Source organism: Camelina sativa, chromosome 5, assembly GCF_000633955.1.
Source record: "Camelina sativa cultivar DH55 chromosome 5, Cs, whole genome shotgun sequence".
Classification (NCBI taxonomy): Eukaryota; Viridiplantae; Streptophyta; class Magnoliopsida; order Brassicales; family Brassicaceae; genus Camelina; species Camelina sativa.
The window spans coordinates 25,923,144-25,939,167 of record NC_025689.1 but is presented as its reverse complement, the minus strand read 5'-3'; the positions used below and the strand labels follow the sequence as shown (position 1 = coordinate 25,939,167).

Sequence of the window (16,024 nt, the reverse complement as noted above, 5' to 3'; positions counted from 1 at the left end):
GTGGTGCTCGGGATGCGGGTTGTTGGCTCCGGTTGTTGTATTTTTTGGTTTTTTGATGTAATTTCGTCGAGATTGTAACGATTATGACATTTTGAGATTAATAAGATGAGTATTTTTCTTTATGTTTGACTGTTGTTGTCATGGGAAAAGAGAAATAGCTCGGGTTTCTATTTTTGGAAAGTTTCCATAAATAGAAAGTTTCCACAAAAGGAAGGTTTCCATAAATAGGAAGTTTCTAAAATGGGAATGTTTTGTGGAAAAGTGAGGTAGATCTAGCCGGGAGATACTCGTTGGCATCAGTGTTTGTTTTTGCTCTAGGCCGTGTGGGCCCAACTCACGTGATACCGATAGCTCGATGGACTTTGTGGCCAGAGAGTGGGAGTGGTATGTTGCTTCGGATGACGATCCGAGAGCGCGCTTGAGGGTGACGACCCAAGAGCGGGATATGTGAGGCTCCCTGGATACCGTAGCTGTGAGCCGAGGCTCGGCAGTGAGCCGGTATGTCTCGAGGGTTGCGACCCGAGAGCGGGGGGAGTGTGTGTGTGTGACTTCCTGGATGCCGTAGCTTAAGGCGGTTGGCCTGATAGCGAGCCGGCATGATTCGTTGGTTGCGACCACGGACGGGGGAAGCACTGAGTTGTGAGCAAATAGTGTTATGATGCGAGTATATTGGCTAGAGGGAGACCTCGAGGGTCAGTCGGAGGTGTGCGGGCTGTTGCGACAGTGGCACGGGAAACCTTGACTGATGGTGTTTAGTCCGGTCTGGGGACGTGCGGGCCGTGATGACGGTGGCACGGAGGTCCTTGGCAGATGGACGGTATTGCGGGATTCGGGGACGAATCCATATTGGTGGGGGAGAATTGTAACATCCGCGAACCAGAATTTGGGATTTTGGAAGGAGTGTCGATCGACACCCTAGTGGCATCGATCGACACCACTAATTTCTGGGTTCGACCGGTTTGATTTAATTGCCGAATTGGTTCGGTTTGGTTCAATTAAAATCCCTAAGTCGAGTTATAAGTGTCTTAGGACGAATTTTAGGGTTTCAGAGTCTCATTTTGTCGCCGTTGAGTGAAAAGAAAGAGAGAAAAGAGAGAAAAACGTTTTCTGAGATTTCTGGGCTTGTTCTTGGTGATTTTGGAGAGATCTGAGGCTGTAGGAGGGTTAGCTGTTGCTGGAATCGAAGGGGAAGCTTCTGGAGGTGTTGTTTTCCACGTTTCTCAATCCAAACTTCTTGTTCTTGAGGTGAGTGCTTGACCATGGTTGATCTAAGCATGAGATCTCTCTTGTTTGAGTGTTTTCCTTGTTGTTTGTGTTGTTTTGTTGCTTGGGTTCGTTGTTTGTGTGATTTCTAGTGAATTCCGAGATGGTTAGACTTGATTGGAGTCGATTTTGGGTTGATTGGAGTCGGAGTTCGTCGCTGGGTTTCGCGCAGATCGTGTCTGCAGAGGAGGCATCGATCGACACTCAGGAGCATCGGTCGACACCAATTTGATGGGCATCGGTCGACACTGTTTGGCATCGGTCGACACCTTGTTGTAGCATCGATCGACACCGTTTGGCATCGGTCGACACTAGTCTTATCCGAGACTTGTTTTTCTGGTTTGATGTATTGTTGTGTGTTGTTTGTTTTGCTTGAACTTGAGGGTCTCATCTGCTTGTGTGTATAACCCAGTAGATGGGAGGATGGCCTCACTAAGTATTTATGATAATACTTACGCATCTCAATTGTTGTTTGTGGTGTGCAGGTAAAGGAAAAGTGTGATCGTGGAATCAAGGGCTATGAGGAGGAGGATGTTCTAGAGACTTGATTGATTGTGGTCTAGCTGTTGTTAGGTTGCTAGATTAAGTCAAAGGAACATTGTAGGATGTTAGCTTTTGGTTATTTCTTTGTTTGGATTATGATGTTATTGGATTATTATGTTGGATATTATTGGAATTATTTTATTTGGTTATCCGCTGTTATTGATTGATGTTAGGATGTTAGTGGGTATGGGACCACTAGTAAATTAAGGTATTCAAAAAAAAAAAGACGGGAAGGGTTGTTTCAAAAATAAGGGCAATAAATTTATTGGTGTCTCGAGCTCTCTAGCGACGACACATCAGCATTTTTTTGAGAATGCTTCTCTATTAATATATAGGAGATTTTTTTTTTTGTGTAAGAATATGTTTCACCTGTAGAATATTATTCCAATGGTATTAAATAAGTCAATTGATTATTGTGATAATTTTATTTTGGAAAATTTAAATAAATAGTAATCAGTTTTTTTAATAGGTGAATAAATACGGGTTTTGAAAATGTTTTAGATCTAATAATGTTATAATAATTATATATCTTATAAAAATGAATATATATATTTTAAAAGTAAAATGTTTGATTTTTTTTAGTTAATTGAAAATGAATATTCCTTAATTATTCAATAGCAATTATGTGTAAATATCAATAAAAATAAGGGCAATAAATTTATTGGTGTCTCGAGCTCTCTAGCGACGACACATCAGCATTTTTTTGAGAATGCTTCTCTATTAATATATAGGGGATTTTTTTTGTGTAAGAATATGTTTCACCTGTAATAATCCCCAATATTATTCCAATGGTATTAAATAAGTCAATTGCCTATAATAATGATTATTGTGATAATTTTATTTTGGAAAATTTAAATATGTGAACAGTAATCAGTTTTTTTAGTAGTTGAATAAATACGTGTTTTGAAAATGTTTTAGATCTAATAATGTTATAATAATTACATATCTTATAAAAATAATTAAAATATATTTTAAAAGTAAAACGTTTGATTTTTTTAATTAATTGAAAAGGAATATTCATTAATTATTCAATATCAATTATGTGTAAATATCCATAAAAATGAGGGCAATAAATTTATTGGTGTCTCGAGCTCTCTAGCGACGACACATCAGCATTTTTTTGAGAATGCTTCTCTATTAATATATAGGGGATTTTTTTTTTGTGTAAGAATATGTTTCACCCATAGAATATTATTCCAATGGTATTAAATAAGTCAATTGCCTATAATAATGATTATTGTGATAATTTTATTTTGAAAAATTTAAATATGTGAATAGTAATCAGTGTTTTTAATAGGTGAATAAATACGGGTTTTGAAAATGTTTTAGATCTAATAATGTTATAATAATTATATATCTTATAAAAATGATTAAAATATATTTTAAAAGTAAAACATTTGATTTTTAATTAATTGAAAATGAATATTCATTAATTATTCAATAGCAATTATGTGTAAATATCCATAAAATGAGGGCAATAAATTCATTGGTGTCTCGAGCTCTCTATCAACGACACATCAACATTTTTTTTGATAATGCTTCTCTATTAATAGGAGATAAGAGGTTCAAATGATTCAAATAAGGCATAACACATGAACTTAAGAATTTGTATTAAAATTAGTTTGCAGATATTTTATATTTTTATATTTAAAGAGGTTCAAATGATTCAAATAAGGCATAGCACATGAAACTTGAGAATTTGTATTAAAATTTTATACAAAATATATCTTTGATAAACTAACAAAATGCTAAAGTGACAATAAAAAATAGATGGTATGACATTTGAGAGTCTATTTTATTTGTTATAAAAACACATATATAAAAATATTTTACTTATGTTTTGTTTATATTTCACATATGTTTTGCTTATTGTCTTGTTAGTTTACTTAAATTTTTTTAAAAATATATGTAAGATGTTACATAAATGTATATCAAACAATCAAATCAAATGTGATCATGTATATATATATATATATATGATTTTATTATAATCACAAATCAATTAAAATTTATAAACAACTAAAAATGCATGGGCAACCATGTAGTTAAAACCGGTTTAAAATTGAAGAATACAGTAAAACCTTTATAAATTAATAAAGTTGGGACCATGAAATTTTATTAATTTATAGAGGTTTTAATTTATCGATAAATTAATAATTATTAATGAACTCTAATAAAAATTAATGTGTAGATATATACATATATTTAGATAATTTTCTATAATTATTAATTTATATTATTGATGGGACCATATATTTACAAAGGAGTTTAAAAAAAATATTATTTTATTATATTATCGAATAGTATCCAAAATTACACTAGTTCCAACTTGAGACCGGAGAAATTTATTAATTTATAGAAATTATTAATTTACCGAGTATTAATTTATAGAGGTTCTACTGTATTTACTTTACAAACAAGACCCTTAACTAAACCAATAAAAAAACGAGAAAGCCCCAAAAATAACCAAATTGGAACCTTTACAGCAAGTCGATCACTTCTTCTCCTTTCCCTCCAATTCCTAATCGTCCACGTCTCCTTCTAGAAACTTCTGTTTCTCCTGTCTCCCAAAACCAAACCCTTTGTCTCGGAGTAATCAATCAACTTCGACAACAACTCGAAAATCAAAGTAAGCGGCTACAATTTTATTGCCATACGCTGTAATGTTCAAGCCGATGTATGGTTTAGTTTTTTTTTTTTTCAATTCGAATCGCAAAAACCTAAGACGTACGGTTTCCCCAGAAAGAACAATTCGAAAAAAAACCTTACTTTACCTTTCAATGATTCATGGTTCTTGTAAAAATCGTTCCTTTGACTTCGTTGTTGAGCCAAAATCACTATGTGTAGTAAAGATCGAACCTTTGAGGGTTTTAGCGTAACAAGTTTTGGGTTTTAAAGCTAACTTTTTTTTTCTTTGTTTTTTCTTTCTTTCTAATATTCCAGATTGAGAAATTGAGTTTGGTAACTGTATTATAAATGCCGAGAATGCGTATTGAAGGAAGAGATTTAGTCGATCTTGTGTTTTCGTGGTCTCTTGAAGAAGTACTCAATGTGGATCTTTACAAAGGACAGGTTCTGTTTTATCTTCTTCTTGTGTCTCTTGTCCATTCTAGTAAACAGAAGCTTATCTTTCTATAGACTAGTAATCTTTTTGTATTTGATTGCTTTCAACAGATTGAGAAGATTCCTATGGAGTTTGAATCAACCGGAGACTACTTCAAGTCCTTTATCCCTCCACTTATCGAAGAAACACATGCCGCTTTATTGTCGAGTATGAGGAAGTTGTGGCAAGCACCTGTGGTTGAAATAAGCTACATTATGCAAACTGCAGAGTTTAAGCTTCCTAATGACTTGTTTTATAAAGTGCGTTTGAGTGGAATGAGTAATACCGTTAGTGATGAGGCTAGTACGAAGTTGATGCCTAGAGATCTCATTGCGCTGACAGATCAAAGGCCAAATCGTGTTGATGATGGCTGCAATTTTTCAAATGAACCTTATATAGTTGCTTTAGTGTGTAAGGCAGATCCAGACAGGCCTAATGATGTCACTATCTTGGCTTCAAAACCCCTTTTCGTTGAGAAGAAGAATGGCAAGATAGAAAGCCTTTTCGGTATTCATCTGGTCAATTTAACTACTAATATTCGTACCTGGAACGCATTGCATCCTGGTGTAGAAGGTGCAAACTTGAATCTTATCTCAAGAGTCCTTCAAAGAAACAGTGAGGTAAACGATATGAAATAAATTCTTTTAACAGCCTTTGATGTTTGTAATCATATTATTTTTTTGTAACTTCTGCTTGTGTAGGATGAAGGATTTTGTCTTCCCTGTCTACAAGAAGGAAGTGATGGTCTTGCTCCTCGTCGTTTTCTGAAGCTGAATCCTTCACAAGAAGAAGCAATACTGAGTTGTTTGGACGTAAGACGATGCTACCACACGAATACCATCAAACTGATTTGGGGACCACCAGGGACAGGGAAGACGAAAACAACAAGTGTGTTCTTGTTCACACTTCTGAATGCGAAATGTAGAACCTTGACATGTGGTCCAACGAATGTTTCTGTCCTTGAAGTGGCGTCAAGAGTTCTGAAACTAGTCTCTGGATCATTGAAGATTGGTAACTACGGTCTTGGAGATGTAGTTTTGTTTGGGAATGATGAGAGGATGAAGATTAAAGATAGGAGAGATCTTGTGAACATCTTCATTGATGAGCGCCTTGATAAGCTTTACCCATGTTTTAGGCCTTTTCACGGGTGGAAAGCTACTGTTGATTCCATGATACGTTTACTTGAGGATCCGAAAGGACAATATGATGAATACTTGGAAAATCTGGCACGGGTTGACAATGTGAAACGGAAAGACACTGGTTCAGTCTTCAAACGCAAAGGACATGACCTAAATGAAAACATAGCAGCACAAGTTTCTGTTTTTCAGGGGAAAGATAAACCTTCTCACTCATTTCAGGATTATCTTCCTAAAAGATTCTGTGATCTCAGGAAAGATCTGGACCTTGTTTTCACAACTTTATGCACACATTTGCCTACTGCTTTGCTGTCATCTCAAGCCGCAACACGTATGTATGAAGCTATTAACCTTCTCAGAGATGTTACAATTTCAGCTACACCAGATGGTGTAACTGGTGAAGGACTAAAATCTGTCCTAATTGCTAATGGAGAAAAAAGTGACAGACTCAACAGACAACATATGACGGTAGAGGATGATTATCTAAAGCTGTTAAGATCGATCCCTGAGATTTTCCCTCTTCCAGCTGTAAGTGATAGGCATCATATTAAAGAGCTTTGCTTGGGGCACGCTTGCCTACTTTTCTCTACAGCATCATGCTCTGCATGGTTATATACCGGAACACCGATACAGCTTCTTGTGATCGATGAAGCTGCTCAGTTAAAAGAATGTGAATCAGCCATTCCTCTGCAGCTTCCCGGAATCCAACATGCAATTTTGATTGGAGATGAGAGGCAACTTCCTGCAATGGTCGAAAGCAAGGTATGCGACTCTGTGTCCTCGCAACTCACTTCTCCCTCTCCTTAACTAACCTTTATTTTAAAACTTTACAGATTGCTCTAGAGGCAGAATTTGGGAGAAGTCTCTTTGAAAGACTGGCTCTTCTTGGACATAAGAAATACATGCTAAACATCCAGTACCGGATGCATCGCTCGATAAGTATCTTCCCAAACAAAGAGTTCTACGGAATGCAGATTCTAGATGCTCCAATGGTCAAGCAAAGAAACTATACGAAGCAATATCTTCTTGGAGAAATGTATGGACCTTACTCTTTCATCAACATAGCATATGGACGAGAAGAATATGGGGAAGGAGAAGGACGTAGTCTGATAAACAATGTTGAGGTTGCTGTGGTCATGGATATATTAGCCCACCTTCTCCAAGGTGATCTTTGATTTTATACAGTTGGTAAAGAAGTCTATAAAAAAGTTGGGCTCTCTTTGGTTTTGGTACAATGAAACAGACATTTTTTTTTTGTTTATTAAATGCAGTTTCAGAGAAAACAAAAATACGCATAAACGTTGGTGTTATTTCCCCTTATAAGGCTCAAGTAAGTGCAATCCAAGAAAAGATTCATGAAACATGTAGAGGTGATGCAGGTGGACTCTTCTCTGTGAGGGTTCGCACTGTGGATGCGTTTCAAGGTGGCGAAGAGGATATTATAATAGTTTCAACTGTTAGGTCCAACGGTGTTGGAAGGGTTGGATTCCTTGCAGACCGCCGAAGAGCAAATGTATTACTCACTCGAGCAAGGTAATTTAGGCATATCTCATTTCTTTGGTTATTGCAAGTGAATGTGTCTATATTATTATTTGTGTTTTTCTATAGGTTCTGCTTATGGATACTTGGAAATGAGGCAACTTTGATGAATAGCAAGTCTGTGTGGAGGAATCTGGTAAAAGACGCAAAGGAACGTGGCTGTTTCCATAGTGCCGCAGAAGACGAGTCATTAGCGCAGGCTATTGCTTGTGCGAACATTGAGTTTAACCAGCTTGACAGGCCACTGAACAATTCAAAATGGAAGGTAATAATTTGATTTGTGTTCTTTTGGTTCATTCTCTTTCTTTGAGACTTGACTTTACGCATGTGAAACAGCTTTGCTTCAGCGACGAGTTCAAGAAATCTGTGGGAGAAATCAAGAACCCGGAGATTTACAGGAAGATAAAGAATTTCTTAGAAAGGATATCACAAGGTTGGCTTAATGAAGAAGAGACGGAGAGAGACAATCTGGTTTCTTCCTTGCAGCTGTTAAAACAAAGCAAGATCGACAACATTCTAAGGCTCATTTGGTCTGTAGACATTCTTAAAGAAGACTTTTACCATGTCCAAGTTCTGAAGATTTGGGATGTTGTGTCTTCGTTTGATGCTCCTGAAGCTATAAAACGTCTAGATGAAAGCCATACAAAATATACAAAAGACGAGATAGAAAAATGCAGAGCCAGACGTACCAGAGGGTGAGTGACATAACATCTTATTACTTGTAGTAAAAAGCATTCTTTATCTGATTTTTCACATTGATGCAGGGAAATAGTTGTACCCTTGAGATGGTCTGCTGAGTCTACAAATGGCATACCTGAAAATAGCTCGGTGGCTTGTTCAAGCGATGCTATGGAGACAACTGAATCACTCAACCTCGTGGGAGAAAATTTTTCTGCAGTACCATCCAAGTAAGTTAATGCTTGTTTATGATATTTCAAGTACATTGAGCAAGATCAAAACACTCATTGATTCTTTTTGTATGCAAACATTACAAATGGACGCGTAGTGACTCTGTGGAACTGGAACATCTGCAAGTTGAAAATGAAGAGCAAGATACCGAAGTAGATCAATTAGGGGATCTTTTCGCCTCCAAACTTTCTCTATGACATGGTTTCCTCATATAAGGATTTTTTTTTTGGTCGAATATGTTCAATAGATTCATATGTACTTGATTCTTTTTGTTGTAAATTCGAAAATATGTTTCAACTATGTACTGCTCTAAGGTCCCAACAGAGATTAACTCTAGGAAATTGCATATAGAATGCAAGTTGTGTATCAGTCTGAATCAATATTTTCTTCTTCCTATTTCCTACATTCGAGATACTCTATCGTTTATATATTGACTCGAGGACATCTTACCAACGTCAAGTTTTGCTTACGTGATCCAAAATCTGTAGGCTTCACGGACTTTTTGGAGGCTAGGACCGAAGCAACCATTATGGACTATGGACTGATCTTTCGTGGCTGACAAGAGAAACTGATACGTACCATCACATTTTTTTTTTTATCATCTAAAATAAAAATTTACCCTTCACTATTCAAATCATGTTTTCGTACAACAAATGATATCCATGAAACCCAATTAATGGTAATTGTTACTAGGAGTAATATTCTTCAGCAATTTTGCAGTAACTCTTTGCAAATTTTTAGTATCAGTTTATTAATTTTCATCTACGGAATAATGAATCTTGTTTATATATTTTATTTCTTTAGATGGATAAAACAAATAACCATTTGCCTTGACTGTTTCTAATCCTCCAAATCTCAAATCAACAGAAAAATTATGCATTCATACCAAAACTGATAAACATGGACGCTATTAATGATATGAAATCTAATAGAATATGAATGCACGATTAAAATGTAATTATCCATATTTCCTCAGGTTTCCAAATGGCTGTTCCTAGTTTTCTCTGAATGTTGTTTAATTAGGTCAAATCTACTTTCTTTATAATTTAGAGTACCAGTAGTCATCTTAATAAAAAGCACCTTTCCTTTCTCCTCATTTTTGGTATAGACAAATCGTATTATGCAGAAGATGTTACATGCATGGTTATGATATATATGTTTTCACAAGTATATACTTAAGTAACACATTTATTGGATCTTCCACGAAATTGTTTGATCATTAATGATTCTGAGGCGGCCACTTAACTAGTTTCGCTCCTCTTGATACTATTTTATGTAAAACAGTAACAAAATTGTGCTTTTTGTAAGCTTAGACACATATATGTCAAAACATTTCTTTGTTTTGTTTTATGGATACGTACATGATAAGCTTAACAAAAATATATATGTAACCAGAATAAATCTCACTTGTAAATTACTAATATGCTGAAAAACCAAGATATATCATGTATTAGTATATATACTTTTTTATAAAAATACAATGTATGGTCAAGCTAAACAATGGAAATGGAGTAAGCAAAGACATAATGGTAAATCTAGTTAGCATTTCATTTTCTCCTAATTATATTTCTTGTTTCCCCAACAAAGATTTTCTTTCGTGTGGAAGAAACCAATGTTGATTAGGAGAAGAAAAAAAAACCCAACGTTCTATACGTTAGGCGCCAAAGAAACCAATGTTCAATTTGAAAATAAATATGGTGCAATGATCGATTATTAATTACCATGTTATGTTGTATTGTTTTTGAATCCCGAGATTGTTATTTTCTTACAGTTCTAATACTTTGCTAAATAATTTTTGGCTCACATATATCAAGATAGGCTTGGGGTACACATATCAATTTAAAAAACGTAATACAAAAACTTAACTTAAGGGTATCTTTCAATCTTATATCTTATATAATATGAGAAGGTTTTTCTCAACTTCTTCTAATAACATGACACCTGGCTTCTTATATATATGACACATGTCATTATTTTCAATTTAATTCAAAACTATGGGTTAAAGAAACTTAAATAGATCCATCTCAATTCCCTAGCCAACAAGATATAAACTCATTTCAATTTTAATTCAAAACTATGGAGCAAAGAAACCAAAGAAACAAAAAAAATAGGCCTGTTCCCTAGCCAACATGACTAATTAAAAAAGTTAAATATATTTTTTTTCTTTTCCATGACTCTCTGCTTCTACGAACTTGGCATCATTTCGAAGCATCAACTACATAATCTGACAATGTATTAATGCTTTACTTATGGTTGGTTTTCCCTCATTTCTCACATCATCATCAATTCTATCATCTGCTTTATTCCTCTTTGATGACCTAATTGGTTAAAAATCACATTATTTATTATATAGAAGTACTCAGATTTATCTTTCTCTACCAAATCTTTAATTAATTTTGGTTTTTTTAATTTAGTATTATTTCATAGCAAAAATATCTATAGTTTACTTTTGTTAAAGAAAAATTAATCTATTAATCTATTTTGTTTTTACAATTCATAAAATTTTCACTTATTTTTTGATCGCAACTGGAACTTTATTACTTAACTATTTTTATCGGTTTCACATGTCAATATTTACTATATATTAAACTATAATAAAGTAGAGTTGTGAGAAATTGTCATTTGGCACTCCTGTATTTTTTTTAACATGTGTCATTTTTTTCAATTTTAATAAAATAAAAAGACACATTATTGCTAATCTAAAACTAAATTGTCTACACACATTTTTTTAATTTGGGACATTTTATTTGTTCAGTTTCTTTAGATTTACATTTACTTCTCTCAATCAATTACCTTTATGACATTATGGGTGGACGTTTTCTTTTGTTCAAACTATGCATATGACCAAATCAATTACAATTAATATGCTTTATAACTGTATTTATTGTCATGAATGTGATTACTCAGAATAATGTGTCAATGAAATTCCTTTTCCCATCATTTCCCATGGTATTTTTAAAAAAATATTATTTTTTATGAAGTTTTTTTAAAAAAACATGATGTCTTGCAGTATGATGATTAACAGATTAATTTCTCTAGGACTATTTGAAGAAATCGTTTATAAAGCCATGTCAATGTTTTTTTTTTGATATCATACTTGTCAATATTTATTAGCCTCTTTCAAAGGATTATGTTTTATGATAGTCATGATTTAAAGTTTTTGCATTGTTTTGTAATGTGATTTTTAACTTTTTAACTATAGTTGGAAGTCTTAAGTGATGAAGATGAGCCTAATGCTTGACTCCTAAAGCACAATCTCTTCGGCTTACATTCAATCATAATATTATAGTTGTAAGTCCCTTAGATTTCTCCTCTTAAGTCCTCTGATATTCAACTACAATATATTTCTAAGTTTATGTTTTGTAAATTTGCTTTGTTTTTCATTTTTAAAAGTTCTTTATCCCCATTACAAAAAAAAATATTTTACTTTGCATATTGATAAAAAGATTGAGCCTAATTTTACCGTGTAATACATATAGAAATAGTCAAAAGATCACATATTTCTTTATGCCTCTTTGGAATCACTTCCCAAACTTTACAACATCCTTTCGCATTACACGGAAAAACATTACAGAGACCTATTGTAAAATATTTAATATATATACACATATTGTAACCTTAATACTTTCATCATAGACATATGTCAATCATTAGAAGTGGTATAAATTATAGTAGATTAACCTGTACAAAAGCAAAACTACTTTTATATCGCATTGGTATTGTTTGAGTTGCCAATCATACCTCATGTCTATTTTCCTGTAACCCTTACTCCATCCGTCATTATGCCGAAAAAAGCTTACACTATTTCCAATGGTTATCTATATTTTATATTTTACATTTAGGGTATAATTTTGAAGAGATATGGTTTAGTATTTAAATATATAAGATTAAAAGCATGATGCTATTTTAGTATTTTTAGAATTTAGAAATGATTTGCTAAATTTAAAACCAAAACTTATTTTTATGCAATATGTGAAAATTGTCCTTTTTTAACACACTTCATAACTATAAACTGATAAATGTATGTATTTAAATTCTTTTCAAGGCATATATAAATAATATCATAAACGATTCATATATAATTTAACAAAATTTTATTTTATATACAAAATATTTGATTTTATAACCCACGCATCGCGTGGGTAACTTTCTAGTATAATATATGTGATATATGTACTATGAAATACGGTGTATGCGTGTTAATTTCAAACATGAACTATATGGTCAAGATTGATGTCGTCGTCTGTCATGCTAAGTTGCTAACGTTGGAGGTGATGCTGATGCTTTTGTCTATAGCTTCCCGATCCGATTAGGGTTTCAGAAGAAGACCAATATCTTGGGCGAGGGGTCAATTTTTTATCAGAAAAGTTTCACTTTAACTTCTCTTTAATTTCAAGCATCATCTAACATGTTCAAAAACTTTTTGAGTGAGATATACAATATATATAGGGGTAAAGGGCTTTCGTAGTTGGTCAAATATTAATGTTTTTGCGGTCAATCTTCCTCATGGTAGTCTAGTGGCAAAACAGTACACATGGATATGCATGATAAATTCCTCCTCCATTATTCTCAACCTCAAAACACTTTCTAGATCTTCCTCTTAAAAAACCATATAGAAAGCACATCTTATTTCGTGGTCTCAGACTCAATCAAACTGATTTGGTACACATCAGTTTAAAAACTTTAAACAAAAACTTAGTTTAATCGTATTTTATGGTATATTCAACAATAAAACTCCTAATACACATGTGAATATATGATCGATGTACGGACAATAAAATATGTGTAGATATGTACGTGTTAAATTCAATCTTGATCAGTTTGTTCCACAAACAATTATTCAGTTATTTTATCACTCCACTAAAGTCTAAAACATATATAAGATTTCGGCCTCATGTGAATCAGGTCAAATTTCTAATAAAAAAAAAAATCTATATATTAATGCTACAAATTTGAAGTCATACAAATGATACAATACTTTCCATAGCAAATAAAAATTAATAAACATGAAAGCTAAAAGTGGTAAAATATCCAATGGAATAAGAAATGAATGAAACATATTTATTAAAAAATCTCCATCAACTTTGGCAGGATCAGGTTTCTTTATAAAGTACAAACGTTCCCAATATATTAATATTGACTTGCAAAACAAACCAAATTAACGAAACAAAAGAACAACAGCAGAGAAATGGCAGATTGGTCTAACTTACCGGAGGAGCTCTTGTTCTTGATCGCTGTTCGATTGTTCTCCGTGGTCGAACTCAAGCGCTTCCGAAGCATATGCAAATCATGGCGCTCCTCCGTTCCCGGCGACTACGCTCACTTCCCGAACCGCCCTCTTTTCTACGTCAACCAAGTCCCAGAAATCTCTCTCTCCCAATGGTTCAGCCTTGTCAAAATATTTCTCTCACGTGCAGCCTTTTTCCGTGTCACCCTCTCCTCTTCCCCGAGCCAGGGCTGGCTTATCAAATCCGACGCGGACATCAACTCCGGGAAAATCTGTCTCCTCGAACCACTCTCGCGCCATCCGATGACACATTCGCTCACGAGTGTTGATCTTTCGGATTTCACTATGTCAGAGATTCAAGAATCATTTGCGCTTAAGACGAGAGGATTCATAAGAGTGGTGCTTGTCAAATATAAGAAAGGAGAAGCTTATCATAATCGGATTCTTGGACTCGACCATTACGGGGAGATCAAGCACAGGCCATGGGATAGAAATAAGTGGAGAGTACTCAGAAAGATGGCTGATCATAAATTCTCTGACATTATAGTTCACAAAGGACTAATGTATGCCTTGGATACACGAGGCATTGTGTGGTGGATTAATTCTCGTCTTGAAATATGTATGTACGGACCTCCAGTTGATGATAACATCACATATAGCCTGCCCGGAGACAAGAGCTTTGTGGAATGTTGCGGAGAGCTTTACATTGTCGACCGACTTTGTAACAGAAAAGCTGGCTTCTATAGTCCGAATGCTGAAACAGTCGGTTTCAAGGTTTATAAGTTTGATGAGGAGATAGGACAAATGATGGAGGTTAAGTCTTTGGGAGACAAAGCATTTGTGCTGGCTACCGACACTGGTTTCTCGGTTTTGGCTCATGAGTATTACGGATGTCTTCAGAACTCTATTTACTTCAAAGACGGCAAGAAAGAGCTTAATGTGTTTAAGCTAGACAATGGTAGTGGAAGTAGCATCACAACAATGTCCCAGTTTTCTCAGAGTTGTTTTCAAATGTTTTTTCCTAGCTTTCTCTGAATCTTGTCAAAGCTACTTTCTTTATATTAAGAGTATCGATCATCTTTATTAAATTCCTTACCTTTCATCTTCATAATCGGAACGAAATATATCTATGTATCAAATGGCGTTGGATATATTGTTGGATTTACTTCAATCTAGTAGAATTTGTTTTGTCGAACCTGCCTAATTTTTTTGCTGAATCTTACACATTTGTTTTTTTTGTTGTCGTGCACACATTGGTTTGTACCTTACATATGTTGATTCTTAAGACAATTTTTATTTTATTCTATAGTAGCATATATAATAACATAACAATGAATATTACATCACTTAATGATAAAATTTAGGTTAATATATACATAGATAAAGTTCAAATGTTTTTCTTGACATTGTACTTTTTAAGATAGTTGTAGTTAATATACGTTATATATAGAGCAAAAGATAGCTCACTCATCTACTCCCTTAGAAGCAGAAACCAAATCACTATTAGCATCTCTTCAACAAGTTTGGATACATACATGGTTTGAAATCGGTGTGTATTGACGGCGATTGTAAAGTTCTTATCAATACCACTCACTGAGGTTGAATATCGCTCAGTCGCAAACACATCTGCCGAGGTTTGCTGGATATGTTCTTTACTTACGGAACTAGGGTTCAATATGAAGTCACCACCTGTAATATATTGCGACAATATAGGCGCAACATACCTCTGTGCTCCTTAAACTGAAGCGGTGGTTACCTTTCTAATGTTTAACTTCTAAAGAAGATGGAAGAAATGAAAAAAGTTTCCCAAAATTATATACACTGACCCACAGTTTTTAGATTAAATTTTATTAGGACTGAAAATTTGTTTCAAACATATCTTTAAAACAAAAAAGATATATAATTCAACTCAAACACTCGTAGTCGGATGTGCATAACCTTTCCGGACCATAGAAAGAGCGTGTTTGTCTATTCATCAAATCAATCTAAATGCATTTTTCAAAAAAAAAAATTAAAAGGTTCATCATTCATGGTTATAATTCACCTAATTTATTGAAATTTCATGGTTATGTAGTATATATATACTCTAAAACAAAGAGTATTATTAAATAATGGTGTTGAATGACCAAATCATTTTAATTTTATTTAAATGTTAATATCAATGAATATGACTACAAGAGTTTGTTATTTTTTATTAATTCCATTGATAACACCTATCATTTCTTTTATCCTCGTATCCTGAACTACATAGACGGTCAGCCATGATAGACCAGTTACATCTATAACAGTTGCCTTGATCTCTTT

General features: G+C 34.0%; 2 protein-coding genes across 2 annotated transcripts; both read left to right on the top strand.

The window, feature by feature from the left end:
• On the top strand, window positions 4,783-8,690 carry LOC104787594. Its single transcript, XM_019245481.1, has 9 exons — window positions 4,783-4,878; window positions 4,981-5,529; window positions 5,611-6,807; window positions 6,879-7,209; window positions 7,317-7,578; window positions 7,654-7,849; window positions 7,921-8,279; window positions 8,349-8,492; window positions 8,591-8,690. Exons 1-9 carry the CDS (start codon window positions 4,783-4,785, stop codon window positions 8,688-8,690), a joined length of 3,234 nt encoding a protein of 1,077 aa, XP_019101026.1.
• LOC104787593 (putative F-box protein At1g65770) lies at window positions 13,682-14,755 on the top strand. Its single transcript, XM_010513201.1, has one exon. The coding sequence runs from the start codon at window positions 13,682-13,684 to the stop codon at window positions 14,753-14,755; it is 1,074 nt and encodes a 357-aa protein (XP_010511503.1).

What these genes read in the sequence shown, in the direction of transcription:
- LOC104787594 (XM_019245481.1), top strand. Translation starts at nt 4,783, where the DNA reads ATGCCGAGAATGCGTATTGAAGGAAGAGATTTAGTCGATCTTGTGTTT. An exon ending in TGGATCTTTACAAAGGACAG is followed by an intron (nt 4,879 to 4,980) that starts GTTCTGTTTTAT and finishes TGCTTTCAACAG; the next exon opens with ATTGAGAAGATTCCTATGGA. An exon ending in TCCTTCAAAGAAACAGTGAG is followed by an intron (nt 5,530 to 5,610) that starts GTAAACGATATG and finishes CTGCTTGTGTAG; the next exon opens with GATGAAGGATTTTGTCTTCC.
- LOC104787593 (XM_010513201.1), top strand. Translation starts at nt 13,682, where the DNA reads ATGGCAGATTGGTCTAACTTACCGGAGGAGCTCTTGTTCTTGATCGCT.